The sequence below is a fragment of the Arvicanthis niloticus genome, chromosome 16 (assembly GCF_011762505.2).
Source record: "Arvicanthis niloticus isolate mArvNil1 chromosome 16, mArvNil1.pat.X, whole genome shotgun sequence".
Taxonomy (NCBI): Eukaryota; Metazoa; Chordata; class Mammalia; order Rodentia; family Muridae; genus Arvicanthis; species Arvicanthis niloticus.
In genome coordinates, this window is record NC_047673.1 from 69340963 (window position 1) to 69354800 (window position 13838).

The following is a 13838-nucleotide window of genomic DNA, read 5'->3' on the forward strand; positions in this document are numbered from 1 at the left end:
CCTCCCTCATATGCTTGTTATTTTTGTTTTTAGTAACATATTACTGCCCCTCCTTTCCTGTGAAGCACTCTCTCTGCACTGAAGCCAAGTGTCCCCCAAGAGCTGCTCAGCACAGCGGCCCTTGAGCAGCTCTGTCCCAGGCCGCCACTCAGGCGATGCTGTCACCACCTCAGAAATGTTTTTATTTTATCCTGGCATCTAGTGTGTATTCAGCACAGCCCCCTTGACCCCGGGGGCCTTCTCCATCCTAACTGCACAGGCGTGCACCTGGGTCTGGAGCTCTTGGGCCACCTCCTCCCTCACCAAGCTACTCAGCTTTATCCTCCTTAAAGTACAGAAAACAACCACCACTCTGCCAGTAAGGTCAAGGAACAACATGTAGATAGCATGTATGGATTGATGTCAATAGTCATGAAATCTTGGTTATGCTTACAAGTGCATAGGCAAACCTCACTCCTGCCTGGAGCTTCCTAGAGAGGCTCACCCTTCCACTGGTCAGTACTGTGTCTAGAAATGTAATGTGGAAACTCACAGGTAATCGGGGGGGGGGGGGGGGTGGTTTTTTTTTTTTTTTTTTTTTTTTTTTTTATGTGCATGGATATTTTGTGTACCACGTACATGCGGTGCCTGAGGAGGCCAGAAGAGGGCATCAGATCGGCTGGAACTATAGTTACAGAGGGTTGAGAGCCATTGTATAGTACCTGGCACTCGAAGCTGGGTCCTTTGGAAGAGCAATCAGTGCTCTTAATTGCTGAGCTGTCTCTCCAGCCCCTCATGAATGATCCTAAAATGTATGACAGCCACATATCAAAAGTAGCAGTATATGAAACTTGCTTTAATAGTATATTTCATTTAACTGAGTTTATCAAAATATTATAATGTGGTCAGGACAGGAGACTTGCTGGTGAGAAACTTCCCATCCTCTTCTCCACACTTCACCCTTCAAAGCTGAGATCTGTTTCACACCCCCAGTTCATCTCTGCATCAGTCACGTGTCAGGTACTCAGAGCAGCTCAGGCTCCTCCCCACCAGAGTGCATAATGCTGTTGTTTAAACAAAACTGATATTTTCAAATACCTGATTGGTATTCAAATGTCATCCCTCCATGTACCACAGGCGCCAAGACTCCTGAATAATAAAACCTGCAGATGCTCAGGACACTTACATAACACAGCACGCATCCTCATGGACTCTGCTCACACCTCCTGTGTGCTTTCTTGGATGCTGAGTTGTTGTTGTTGTTGTTGTTGTTGTTGTTGTTGTTGTTGTGCATCTCACACCTGTGCTACTTCTGGGAGTTGGCGCTCTTCTGCCACCATTAGTTAATTCCAGGGATTAGCTCCGGTGATCAGGCTGGCATGCCAAGCGCCTTTACTAACTACGCCATCTCACCAGGCCTTACTTCTTCTTCTTTAAAAAAATGTCTTAGGCCAATTTCAGTAGTTGAAGTCATCTCTGGGTTACACATATCTCATGAGTTTAAATATTCTGTACATAATTGCTATGTGGTATTGTTTAAGGGAATGTGATAAGAAAAGAGGACATGTTTAGTGCAGATAGTTCTTCCGAATATTTAGTCTCCATATTCTCAGATCAGAACCTGTAGATGGGGAGGATTTATGGTGATGAAGAAGTGGGAAGAGATACGTAAACTAGGTTGCTAGCCTAGATTAGCCGGCATCGGAGGGCTGTGATTAAAAGAACCAGTAAAGAGATTGAAGTAAGCCTGCTGATGGTTCCTCTCTGTTCTCCTGTTTGCAGATGAGGTTGGTGGTGGTTCCTGTGTCTTGCTGGTCTTGCTGTGCATAGCCACCGTCTTCCTCAGTGTGGGAGGGACTGCGCTCTACTGCACCCTGGGTGACATGGAGTCACCTGTTTGCACGGACTTTGCTGACAACGTGGACTTCTATTACACTAAGCTGCTGCAGGGGGTGGCAGGGCTGAAACACTGGGTCTACCTCTCCTAGCAGCAAACGTGGCAGGTGTGACAGATGTGCTGACAAGACAAAGAAGATGCAAATTTCCCAAACAGCTTTTATTTCAGAAGTCATGAAACATTCCCCTCCCTGGCAACAAGGACCCAAGGATGGACGTTAGAAACAGCACATTAAACAGCAGCTCAGAGAACACTGTTAGAACAGTCCCCAACAGAAGGTGGTGCTGACACAGGCGCTGAGGACAGGGAGGGAGCTGTGGTGAGCACGCCCCTCTCCTTGCTGCTTCCCCTGTCAAGTGGGGCTCACGCTGAGGACACTCCTGGTTTACAATCTTGCTCCACAGGCAGTGCTTCCCGCCATCATGCCATAAGTTTCTTAGTCATCAGAGAATGGCTTCAGCGCCATTTTTTAGTTAGTCTTGGGAGCTGTGTAATTTAAGCCTTGGGCATTACTCTAGATCTGGTGATCCATTTGTGAAATGGTTGTGTGGGTGTGTGTGGGTCGGAAGCAGTGATCACAAGAGGATAGCCAGCATAGAATACAAAGATTACCTTTATTCTTTTAACTTGACGACAATGTGCAGGCACAAATCTTTGGAGAAGGCTTACCTGTGAACTAGATAAACTGTAGACATGTTGGCCCTAAACTGAGGAACTGACAGGCCTGTAGCAATGAACTTGACAGGCCTGAAGGCACAGTGACAGAACTCCCAGGTCCCAGGTGAGATTTCACCCTGGCTTCTGAACTGCCTCAAGTGTTGAGTGCTGGCCTCCACAGCTCAAGAGAAACTTCCTGAACATGTGTTATGTTCTGAGAACCTCAGGATAGGAACCCAAGGAAGCCATAGTTCCGACTGTGCAGGTATCTATGGAAGGTAAACCCACACTCTAATGAGTGAAACAGACTACCACATGTATGAGTAATCTCAGGCCATCCACTTAGGTGTGTGGAATGTGTGTTTCTATCGTGGGCTCATTTTAGACCACTTCATGTGGTTCACAAAGCAGAAATCCAGTCATACCTTAAAGAGACAAATGTCTAGTTTTGTTTAATTCTGTCATCAGGTGGCCATTCCTTACTTGCGGTACAGTGGTCTAGCGTTTAGGAAGCCTTGCTTTGACTTTTTATATTCTAGGCAACACCTTTTTTAAAAAATCATGAATTATAGTTTTTTAGCAAGTGATCATTGTGTGTTTTTTTTTTCCTGTTAGGATCATTTGGAAGGAAAAGAGAGAAATTGCTTGGTAGATGTTACTGGCTGGCACAGTACCTTCCTTTGCGTTTCTGCTTATTTATTTGGAGTGTGAGCTGCAGGGGCTTTGTTTATGCGTTGACCATGTGCTGCAGAGCATGTGTTCCCTCATCCCACCACTGCCTATGTAATTAGATGCTTAGTGGTTTCTTTTACACCATTTCAGCTCCATGTGTTTTTAGGCTTACTTTGAAATTGAATTTTTATTTTTACTTATAATACTGTGTGGCTTATCTCTTATTATGTCACCATGAACTGTAATATTTTCTATGGTTATAGATCAGAGTTATTTATTTAGAAGTATACAGAATACTGAAATTTAGATTCCTTATACCTAAGGCTGATTTTATTAGAAGATTATTTTAATGTTCTATTATAAATTTTAAGACTTTGTATTCATATCATATGTAAAATAGGGCCCGTTGTCCTGGTACTGTGGTTCTACAGAAGCCACTAGCAAGGTCACCTGTGCAGGCTCCTCTTGATACAGAAACATGCTTCACCCTCGTGATTTCTAGTTGCAGGGATTTGATGATTGTTTCTGCCAATTTTATGTCAAGACAAGTTCAAATTTCCCTCCTGTTTACCTGCTTTCAGTCACTCAGAGTCCCGTGTGATCTATGATGTTGAATTTGTTTCTCAGCTACCTTGGCCACATTGCTAAAACCCTGGGGAGAACCCAGTAAAGAAAAGGGCTGAAATGATGCCATGCTAACCAGTGACCCAGCTGTGTATCTGAGGAGCCGGTGCTCACCACTTGAGGAATCAGTGTGATCAGGAGCAGACTGACCTCCTGACCCAAAGTGGGTGTGAACTCTCACCTAGAAAAACTAGGGTACCTTTGAAAACTGTAATTGTCACGTATTGCATGAATTGGAGTAGCCCCTGCAGGTGAGAGGATGCTATCCCAAGCATTGGACAACTGTACTGAAGTGTCACTCCTCTCATTTGAAAGTACAGACAACTATTTATAACTAGACTTCTGAAGAACTGTATTTGAGGGTGTCAAATCAAGCTTGTAATTTAAAATCTACACCAACAAAATGTCTCAGAGAATTTATTTGAACCCTTGGGTGTGAGGGAAATGCTTAAGCAAAATATAATGTCAGAGGTGGTCCAGTCCCTCAAGGAGATGCCATCTATTTGGGGAAAGTTTTTTTTTTTTTTTTTTTTTATTACATGTACATATTTTGAGGGGAGACCACAGTTGTGCCACAGTGTACGTGTGAGGTCAGAAGGACACTTAATAGCATCGCTCTCTCCTTCCACCATTAGGGTCCAGAGGCCCAAACTCAGGTCATGCGCTTGATAGCAAGTGCTTTTTCACAGTGAGCCATCTTATCAGCTCTACTTTGAGGACATCTTAAAATCCCTAAGTAACAGTTCTAAAATACCTCTCGTATCTGCCTGCCTAGTAACCAGGCTCCACTCTTAAGTCCTGTATCCTTTTAGACTTGAATATCAAGTCCAAAGTCCTATTTTATCAAGCTGTGAATTTGGGTGTGAGAGGTGCAGAGGAGCTGAAGTTTGAAGTCAGCCTTATTTTGCAAGGACAGATGTGGTCTGAGTCTCCTGAATGGCAGGACAACATTGCCTAAGGGAAACAGTGAGGAAGAACTGGGAGGGGTTTGGGGAAATGGAAAGCAAAGAAGCCTTTGGCGATGACCTCTTTTCCTGACACTGGCCTTTGTGGCATTCGCTCCCCATACATAGGCAGATTATTTTTCATTATTAGCATATGTTAATCATACATAATGGGTTTCATTATGACATTTGCATACCAGTAGGTAATGCGTTTTGAGCATCTTCATTCCCTGGTACATTCTTGTTCCCCTCTGTCCCTGCTGATCCCCTTCAAGAGGCTGGATTCTCATCCTACTGCTACAGGCAGACCTGTGTAACCTCTCATTTCTTTGGGCACAGTTGATCTTGTGTGGTGTTTGTAGTATTTTAACATTAATTCATTCTGTACCTAAATAAGCACACGTCTCTCAGCCACAAGTTTACTGATGTTCAGATACACCATGCTTCTGTTTCCCTCACATGACCTGTACCTCAGAGACTGTAAGAGAGACTCTGGGGCTTATGGACTTTAATAACAACTTAGTAAGCTGGGCATTGCTTTGTGTCTGGTGCTAAGAGGCTTGTGTTTGCTACCTTCTGTACCCTCACACACCACAGACTGCCTGCTGTGTAAGCACAGTGAGCATGCTGGGCCCCCCACTCAGCTTAAAGAGCTTGCCTCTGATAAGGGAATGTATTTGTAAAGAAGGAACCAAAAAGAAACTGGGTAACAATGTGCTACCTAGAGGATTGGAAATTCAAGTTTATTCTTTCCTGTCATGGGTTCTGTAGGAATAAAAGAAATCACAGCAACTGATAGGAAAGTCAACAGCGATCTTTCCTGCAGGAGGAAGGTCTAGTGGTTGCCATGTAGCTAGTACTGCCTCACACCGCTGTGAGGACGGCTCAGTTGGTAGCAGGCAGGTTTCTAGCAGTGGGAATCATCTCAGCCAAAGCTTGCTGTTCAAGACTGCAGAGTTGGGGCTGGCATAGCTCAGTAGAGTGTTTGCCTCTTGTGCACAAGATGCTGGACTCAATACTCGGTGTCAAATAAATATAGTCTTAATTGCCCTGAATTGAAAACCACCTCACAAGGAAAATTAGTGGCAGAGAGTGTTGCCAGTCATTATAGCAGTCTTTTAAGAAAGAAGTACTCGTCCCACAAAATGCTCCTTCTTAAAAAATAAAGTACTGCTGGCCCATTTTATGAGACCAGTAACAAAACAAGATAAAGACATTAAGAAAACCAAGAAGCAAAAGACACTATTGCTAGTGAACTTAGACACCAAATTTTTTATTGGATATTTTATTTACATTTCAGATGTCATCCCATTTCCCCTCCCTAGAAAACCCCTATCCCATTCCCCCTTCTCCTTTTTGCTTTTATACCATTTTAATTACATGCAAGTGTTAAGGTCAGTTCTAGGTTGATGAACTAGCAATACAATAGATGCAAATAGTCAAGGAATAAGCAAGACAATAAACAAAGTTCCATGAACACTCCTGTGATCACTGTTTCTAAGGGCTTATCAGGATGACCAAAGTATCTGAGCCTACTTCCCTGTCCTAGCCCAAAGTCTTCATGTCTGAAGCCTACTTCCTTGTTCTAGCCTAAAATTTAGATTCCTGCCTGAACCATTTTTTTTTTCTTTTTGGTTTTTCAAGGCCTTAAACTCACACCGTAGACCAAGCTGGCCTCAGACTCAGAGATCTGCCTGCCTCAGCCTCCTCAGTGCTGGATTAAAGGTGTGCACCAACTACCATGCCCCAAATCTTTTTAAGAAAGTAGTTTGTAGGACAGAGTCAGAGAGATAGGGATAGCTCAGTCAATAAAGCACCTGCCTGGCAAGTAAATACAAGGCCCTCCCGATCCCACATAAAAATGCACATGCAATTGCAGTTCTAGGAAGTGGAGACAGGAGGATGCCTAGGTCTCCTGGTCAGCCAGCCTAATTGGTTATTTCCAGACTAATCAGAAATTGTTGCCTGTGGGGTTTTTTTTGTTGTTGTTGTTGTTGTTGTTTTTCGAGACAGGGTTTCTCTGCGTAGTCCTGGCTGTCCTGGAACTCACTCTGTAGACCAGGCTGGCCTTGAACTCAGAAATCCGCCTGCCTCTGCCTCCCAAGTGCTGGGATTAAAGATGTGCACCACCACTGCTTGGCGCCTGTGTTTTTTTTAAGGTGACAACCTAGACTGGGTTACATATTGGCACCCTGTCTCAAGAAACCAAACAAAATATATAGCTCAGTAAGACTGTTTGCCATTCACAAAGCCAAGTGTTCAAGCCCCAGGACTACCACAGCTGTGATAGACACGATTCAAAATTAAAATTGCCACAGTTTTTAGAAATTGAGTTTAAAATGCTTGAGATACAGCTGACCTAGAAGACAGTTGGTGAAATTGCTAGGACAGAGTTGGAGGCCCTTTGACCGTTTCCAGGCTTTGTTCTACAATAGTCAAGCTGTCCAGGAAGACCTAAAGGCCATGTGCACATTCAAGTGATCTACAAAGGAGCCCCGCCCTTTCAACAAATAATGCTGTCAAAATTGCATGTCTAGTTGCAAAACAAATTAGCATAAACAAGTCTGAAGTGAATAGGCTTCAAGTCTAAAACATAAAACCACAGGGTCACTAGAAGAAACCAGGATTAGTTTGGTAACTTTTGCATAAAAAGATATTTCTTAGAGCACAGTGTGAGAACTATAAAAGAGAAAATCATAATTAGGTTTTTTTTTAAATGTGCTTTTCATATAATGTTAGGAAAGTTAGAGGCAAGTACTCAAGTGGAAGACAGTAGTCACAGTGTTGTTTTAAAGTTGTGTGTGGTGGGCAGTGGGTCCCTGCCAGTGTGTGTGTGTGGAGGCTAGGGACAATCTTTAAAATTCAGTTCTTTCCTTCCACCATGTAGGTCCTGGGGATCAAACTCAGGTCATCAGGTTTGGCAGCCAGGATCTCACAATGAATTTGTTGAAGACCTTGTAATTTTATGTAAAAAAAACTTTAGAATTCTGACAACTTTGAAGGGCTTCACAAGAGAGAATGTATGCATAGCCAGTGAGCACATGAAAAGATGCTGTTAAAAGTCACGAAGAAAACGCAAATGGGCAAGCTTCCTCTGCACACCTAGAATGTCCAGACTGCATGGGCAGACAGTGCAAGGACACTTAGTTCTACCTAAGGAATTTGATGTAACCTTGATAGAGCATATGGGGGTGAGGAATTATGGCCACCATATGGGAAATTACGGGTTTAGGAAAGGTATTGATTAAATGAAGATTAGGAGAAGACTAGGAGGGTCCTTGAAGGGTTATGAGGAACGTGCAGGTAGCATTGCTAACAGGCTGAGCTGATCTGTCAGGAAGGAGGCAGGATACCCATTCTCTATCACTGATCAGAGTAGCACAGGAAGATGTAGCTGAAGAAAACAGATGGGAGAAACATAAAAGACATCCAATTTGGAGAAGAGGAAGGAAAACTTCACATATAACATAAAAGAAGCCACAAGAAAGTTCCTAGGACTGACAAATTCAAAAGTGTTGCTGACTTCAAGGTCAGTGCACAAAAAAAAAAAAAAAAAAAAAAAACACGGTTGTTTTTATGCATCTCAAGTGATGATCTGAGTGAGAAGAACTTGCTCACAGGAGCATTTAAAAGACTGGATTATGTAGGAATCAATTAGCCAGAGAGGTGAAAGACTTACGTACTAAACACTTCAAAACATGCTGGGAGGAAACCAGTCAGTGCAGACTGAGTTCACAAGGGTTCACATGTAGAAAGACATTGTCAGGCATCAGTATGGGCCACAGCTACCTCATGAGCCAATATGGTCTCTCTGAATTCCAGTAACGTACTACTTGGGAATGTGCCGAATGCCACGGAATTGTATACTTTAAAATGGTTAAAATGGGGGCTGGAGAGATAGCTCATCAGCTAAAGGCACCTCTGCTGCCTAGCCTGTCAGTCCCTGGGACCCACAATGGCTTCCTCGAGTTGTCCTCTGACCACCACAAACATGCTGTAGTGCTCCACACACACACACAGACAAATAATTTTGAAACAATCTCCACCAGTGTTCACAGCTGCCTTATCTGTGGAAACCCAGACCTGGAAACATTTCAGTAACCCTCACCAGTGCAGCCGAGCACTCCAGCAAGAAAACTCTCAGATAACGTTGAATATTATATGGATGAATCTTAGAATTGTTCTGGACGAAAGAGGCTAAAAAGAGTACACGTTGCATCTTTCTATTGAAAAATGATAGAAAAGTGCAGATTTCCCATGGTGGCAGAAACAACAGGCCCCAGAGTGTGAAGGTTGCAAAGCAGTGGGCACATGACAAATCTAGGGAGTCATGGAAACATATGTTCTGAATGTGCTGCGGATTTCATAGGTAGGTACATCTTTCAAAACTTGCCAAGCTATGTATGCTCCGTACAAACCATGCCTCAATAACACTGCTAAAATATATATTCTGTTTGCAGCCTCAAGGTGAGGAGAAGTCCTACTCTTTGGATGTCTTATTCCCTTTTGAGGTGGTTGCTTAGACAAAACAAAAGCTTTAGTGGCTTCTCTGCACCTTGGTTGCGCAACACCTGTGTTGAGGTGCATGGGTAGCTACCCAACCAGCTGCTAATAGGATGTTTGGATAACTCAATGGTTCAAGACACCCCCACCCCATCCTAACTCTGCTTATTGTTTTGTAGGTCCCTCTATTCCCTTGTTGGATGTGAGCTGCTGACCTAAGACAGCACTCAAGAGGAAGTTGGCAAGGTCTGGGCCAACTTGGGCTACAGTAGAGACCCTGGGGTTTTGTCATTGCTTTATTATTCTATATAAGGCAGCAGTTCAGATTCCAAAGCCAATCTAATTATAGTAAGGATAGCATAGTGTACCTCTGGCTGGAATATATTGATCAAAAGTGAGGTTTCATAATTTCATTGCTTAATTGATTTGGATCAAAGGTCAGGCCGGGAATGTGCACTTAAGGAGAAGTAGCTGACATCATCCCTCGCCCGTCAGAATGATGGAGCCCTAAGTGGCTGGCTCTCACTTTGCAGGTACATGACCTGGAATTGATTGTCTATAAACCAAGCAAGAATAATACCCTGAGCTTCTAAGGCCAGAAGTAGGTCCACATGTGGTTAAAATGAAGGTAATCATTTTCCTTTTTTGTAAAGGAATTTCTCTGTATCTCAGGATGGCTTGGAACGCTGTGGAGCCCATATTGGCCTCAAACATACAGTCCTCCTGTATCAGCCTTCCAGGGAAGTCTATGTTCTACGCTGCTTGCTTGCCTTGCCCCATCCCCCTTTCTGTGTGTTATCACTTAAATGGAAAATTAAATTATTGGTCTAGAAATAGCAGTTTTGTCAGCCCCAGAGAGGAGGCTGTCGGGATGTAAGCTAGTTTGGTCGAGTATAAACCTTGAAGGAAAGAAGCAAGCTCAGGCTGGAACCTCAAAAGCAAAGGAGACCCCGTTAATGAGCTGTTTAGCCTCCTCCAGACTTCTGCTTTCTCATCTGTAGCATTTCTAACACATGTTCAGAGCTTAAACTCCTCCCGATTCTTTGAACTTCTAATGCAATCTGCTTTCTTTCACTGACAAGAAACAATTTGGATGTCTGTGTTTGTTGAGCGGAGTTGGAGTACCGTGCGAGGATCCTCTAAAGCCACATGGAGGTGAGAGGTGAAGTAGAACACTGATCCACAGATTCTGAAACCTCTGCTGCGCCCATGGGCCACTGCCATGAGCCTGCAATAAACAGCTCTTTCTAATGCTTTTTGTGTAATCCTGCAATCCTAGCTACAATGGGTTAAATTAGAGGGTGCCTTAGGTGATGCAGGCCCGGATGCCTATATGCCAGGGAGGTTAGTGACCTGGATGGAGATGGGCCTAGAAGGGCATTCAGCAGAGAATCTGATAAACAGGTCCTCTCTGTTCAGGTGTGCCTGACACACACAGTCTATCTAGCCCTGGCTGTGGAAGGAGCAGGCACCTTGTAGTGGCAGTAAATAGAACAGGGTCAAAGTACCCAGGGACAGCAGAGCTGTCTGTCCCACATGTATGTCTGAGTATCAATGCATGCAATACCCAGGATGGCCAAAAGAGTGTGTAAGATCCATGTGAGCTTGGGATGGAACCTGGACCCTCTAGATGAGCAGCCAGTGCTTTTAACCACATATCCAACACACACACACACACACACACACACACACACACACACACAAAGACAATACTGGTAGCATATACCTTTAATCCCAGCACTCAGGAGGTAGAGGCAAAGACAAACAGATCTGAGTTCCAGGCCAGCCTGATCTATAGAGTTCCAGGACATCCAGGGCTAAACAGAGAAACCCTGTCTCGAAGAAAAGTAGAGTCACCAAACAACATTCTAGTTCCAGAAGGCTGGGAGCTAGGTTACTGTTCTTCATTGCTTATGCTGTTTATATAAGGCCCCTGAAAAAGACTCTGTTGTTCCCTGTACACCAAAGCCAAACTGCTCAGCTGTGTCTTGTTGATTGCCAGGCCCATTACACTCATGTTCTTTTACGTATACTGAGCAGTTAGCTCTGTTGGGTCCAGAACAAAGCTGTGATTTAAGCACTGCTGGTGACCTACTTGAGATGAGGAACAACAGAAAAATGGAAGATTTTTCCACTTCTGGTTGACAAACTGAAACTACTCCTGGGAGGCTGAGGTTACAGCACAGTGGGAGATTGTGCGCTTAGCTGCTTTGCTTACTAAGGCCAAGGACTCACTGCCTAGCACCAAAACAATAGAGTCGGACAAGAGAGATGGCTGAGCAGGTAAAGATACTCACCACTGAGCCTGACCTGAGTTCAGTCCCTGACACCTGACTTAGAAGAAAACTGACTTTGGCAAGTTGTCTTTTGTCCTCCAGAGGTGTGTTGTGGCAATGCGTGTGCACACACCTATGCATAAATGGGCAATAGTAATAGCCCTGTGTTCTTGTTATCTAGAACTTTGTGAGTCTGTCTTACATATGGAAAAAGACAGAACAATGAACCCACTTCTGTGGGCCACCGGGCTTCTGGGACAATTGAAAAAGACTCTGCTGTTCCCTGTACATCAAACTGTTCCATGCCCATGTAAGGTATTCTGAAGAGTGAGAAGGCAGAAGCCTTCCCTAGAAGAGCAACTGTACACATATTTGGTGCTGGGTAAGCTAGTTATTGCCAGGACACACCTACACTGAGAACTATTTGCTGCTTCTATCTAATTCACATGTAACTGAGCTTCCTGTAGTTTTGTTTTGTATTGTTTTGTTTTTGCTGAATCAGGCCAGCTTTTTAGTTCCACGATAAGGTATCAATGTCAATCAGGAAAGAGGAGGCCACCAGGGCCAGTGGGGAGAGGGGTCAGTGTCACTAGGAGTGCTGGGCACAGCTTTCCATTCCTTTTCTGGATTTCCTAAGTATCCCACTATCGTGGGTATAAAATCAGATGCGTGGAATCGGAGGATACTGTATCTGCAGAGGGATGAATAGTGGTCAGAGTGTGTGAATGCATGCACTACTCAGAACTCTGAGCATGTAGAACTTAGGCTGGTTTTGTTGTTGTAGTTTTGGTTGGTTGGTTTGACACAGGGTTTCTCTGTATATCCCTGGCTGTCCTGGAACTAGCTCTGTAGACCCAGCTGACCTCAAACTCAGAGATCCACCTGCCTCTGCCTCCCAAGGGCTGGGATTAAAGATGTATCCTCCTACCACCTGGCCTTTAAGATGTTTTTCATCTTTTACAACAGTGAGGGTTTAACCACAGCCTAGAATAGAATGAAAAAATTTAATTTAGGGGCTGGGATGACAGCTCAGTTAATAAGATGCTTGCACTCACGAGTGAGGACCTGAGTTCAATCCGCAGTAACCTTTTAAGTAGCCAGGTGTGGTAGCATATGCCTGTAATTCCAGCATTAGGGAGACACCTGGGTGCATCCCTGGAGCTCAGTGACCAGCAAATCCAGCCTAATCAGTGAGTTCTAGACCAGTGAGAGACAATACCTCAAAAACACAGTCAGTCCCTGAGGAGAAACACCTGAGACTGTCCTCTGGCCTCTATGTTTACATACACACATACAACATGCGTGCACGCACATGTACAGAGAGAGAGAGAGAGAGAGAGAGAGAGAGAGAGAGAGAGAGAAAGTATGTACCCAAAACTTTAAATGTTTGCAATTGTGCCCCATGTGGTCTGTGTCCTGTAGCTCCTAGGTTTCCGTGGCATTCTACTACACCTGGAAAGTCAGCACTCAGTTCCTGACTGTGAAAAGGGATGACCGGTAGGCAAGGGTGTGCCTAGCTTGAGCTCCTACTCCAGCGAATCTTCCCCAACTAGGTGTCCTGGGCCCTTGTATTTTCACTAAGAGAAATAAAGTCCCTCTTGAGAGATTTGCTCTTCTCTGACTTCTTTGTCAGAGTGTTCAAGATCGGTACTCATAAGAAGAAGGACATCAGCATTGGCTAAGCGAAGCCCCAGCTGCTCCCTTCTCTTCTGCACAGAGTGAGAAAATGACAGGAAAAGAAGGCACAGAAGCAGGCAGAACAGGCTGTGCATCTCTTCAGGGCCTCGGGAAGCTGGGCTCCTAACACAGAAGGAGCTTTGACCCAAGAGATTGCCTTCCAGGGGAAGTAACAGCAAGGCTTTGTTTTGCTTTGCTTTGTTAATTTTTATTGCATTCATTTACTCACTGGTGTGTGTGTGTGTAAAACTTGAAGCTGGGCCGGGCAGTGGTAGCACATGCCTTTAATCCTATCACTTGGGAGGCAGAGGCAGGCAGATTTCTGAGTTCAAGGCCAGCCTGGTCTACAGAGTGAGTTCCAGGACAGCCAGGACTACGCAGAGAAACCCTGTCTCAAAACACCCACCCCCCCAAAAAAAATTGAAGCCAGGTCATAGTGGCACATCCCTTTAGTTCTTGGGAGGCAGAAGCAGATGGATCTCTGAGCTTGAGGTGAGCTCTAGTTTACAGAACGAATTGCAAGAGAGAAAGAAAGAAAGAAAGAAAGAAAGAAAGAAAGAAAGAAAGAAAGAAAGGAAGGAAGGAAGGAAGGAAGGAAGGAAGGAAGGA

At 44.3% G+C, this 13838-nt stretch overlaps 1 protein-coding gene across 4 annotated transcripts in view; it reads left to right on the forward strand.

Annotated features, from left to right (window-relative positions):
- The window catches only part of Cnst (consortin, connexin sorting protein), a 75493-nt gene extending 71260 nt beyond the window's left edge, over positions 1–4233 (forward strand). For all 4 annotated transcript variants that reach the window (XM_034520242.2, XM_034520245.2, XM_076914593.1 and 1 more), the window contains one exon: positions 1762–4233. In XM_034520242.2, the coding sequence (XP_034376133.1) occupies positions 1762–1967 (206 nt within the window). In that variant the 3' untranslated portion in view covers positions 1968–4233. The remainder of the gene's footprint in view (positions 1–1761) is intronic.
- Positions 4234–13838: the final 9605 nt, after the last annotated feature.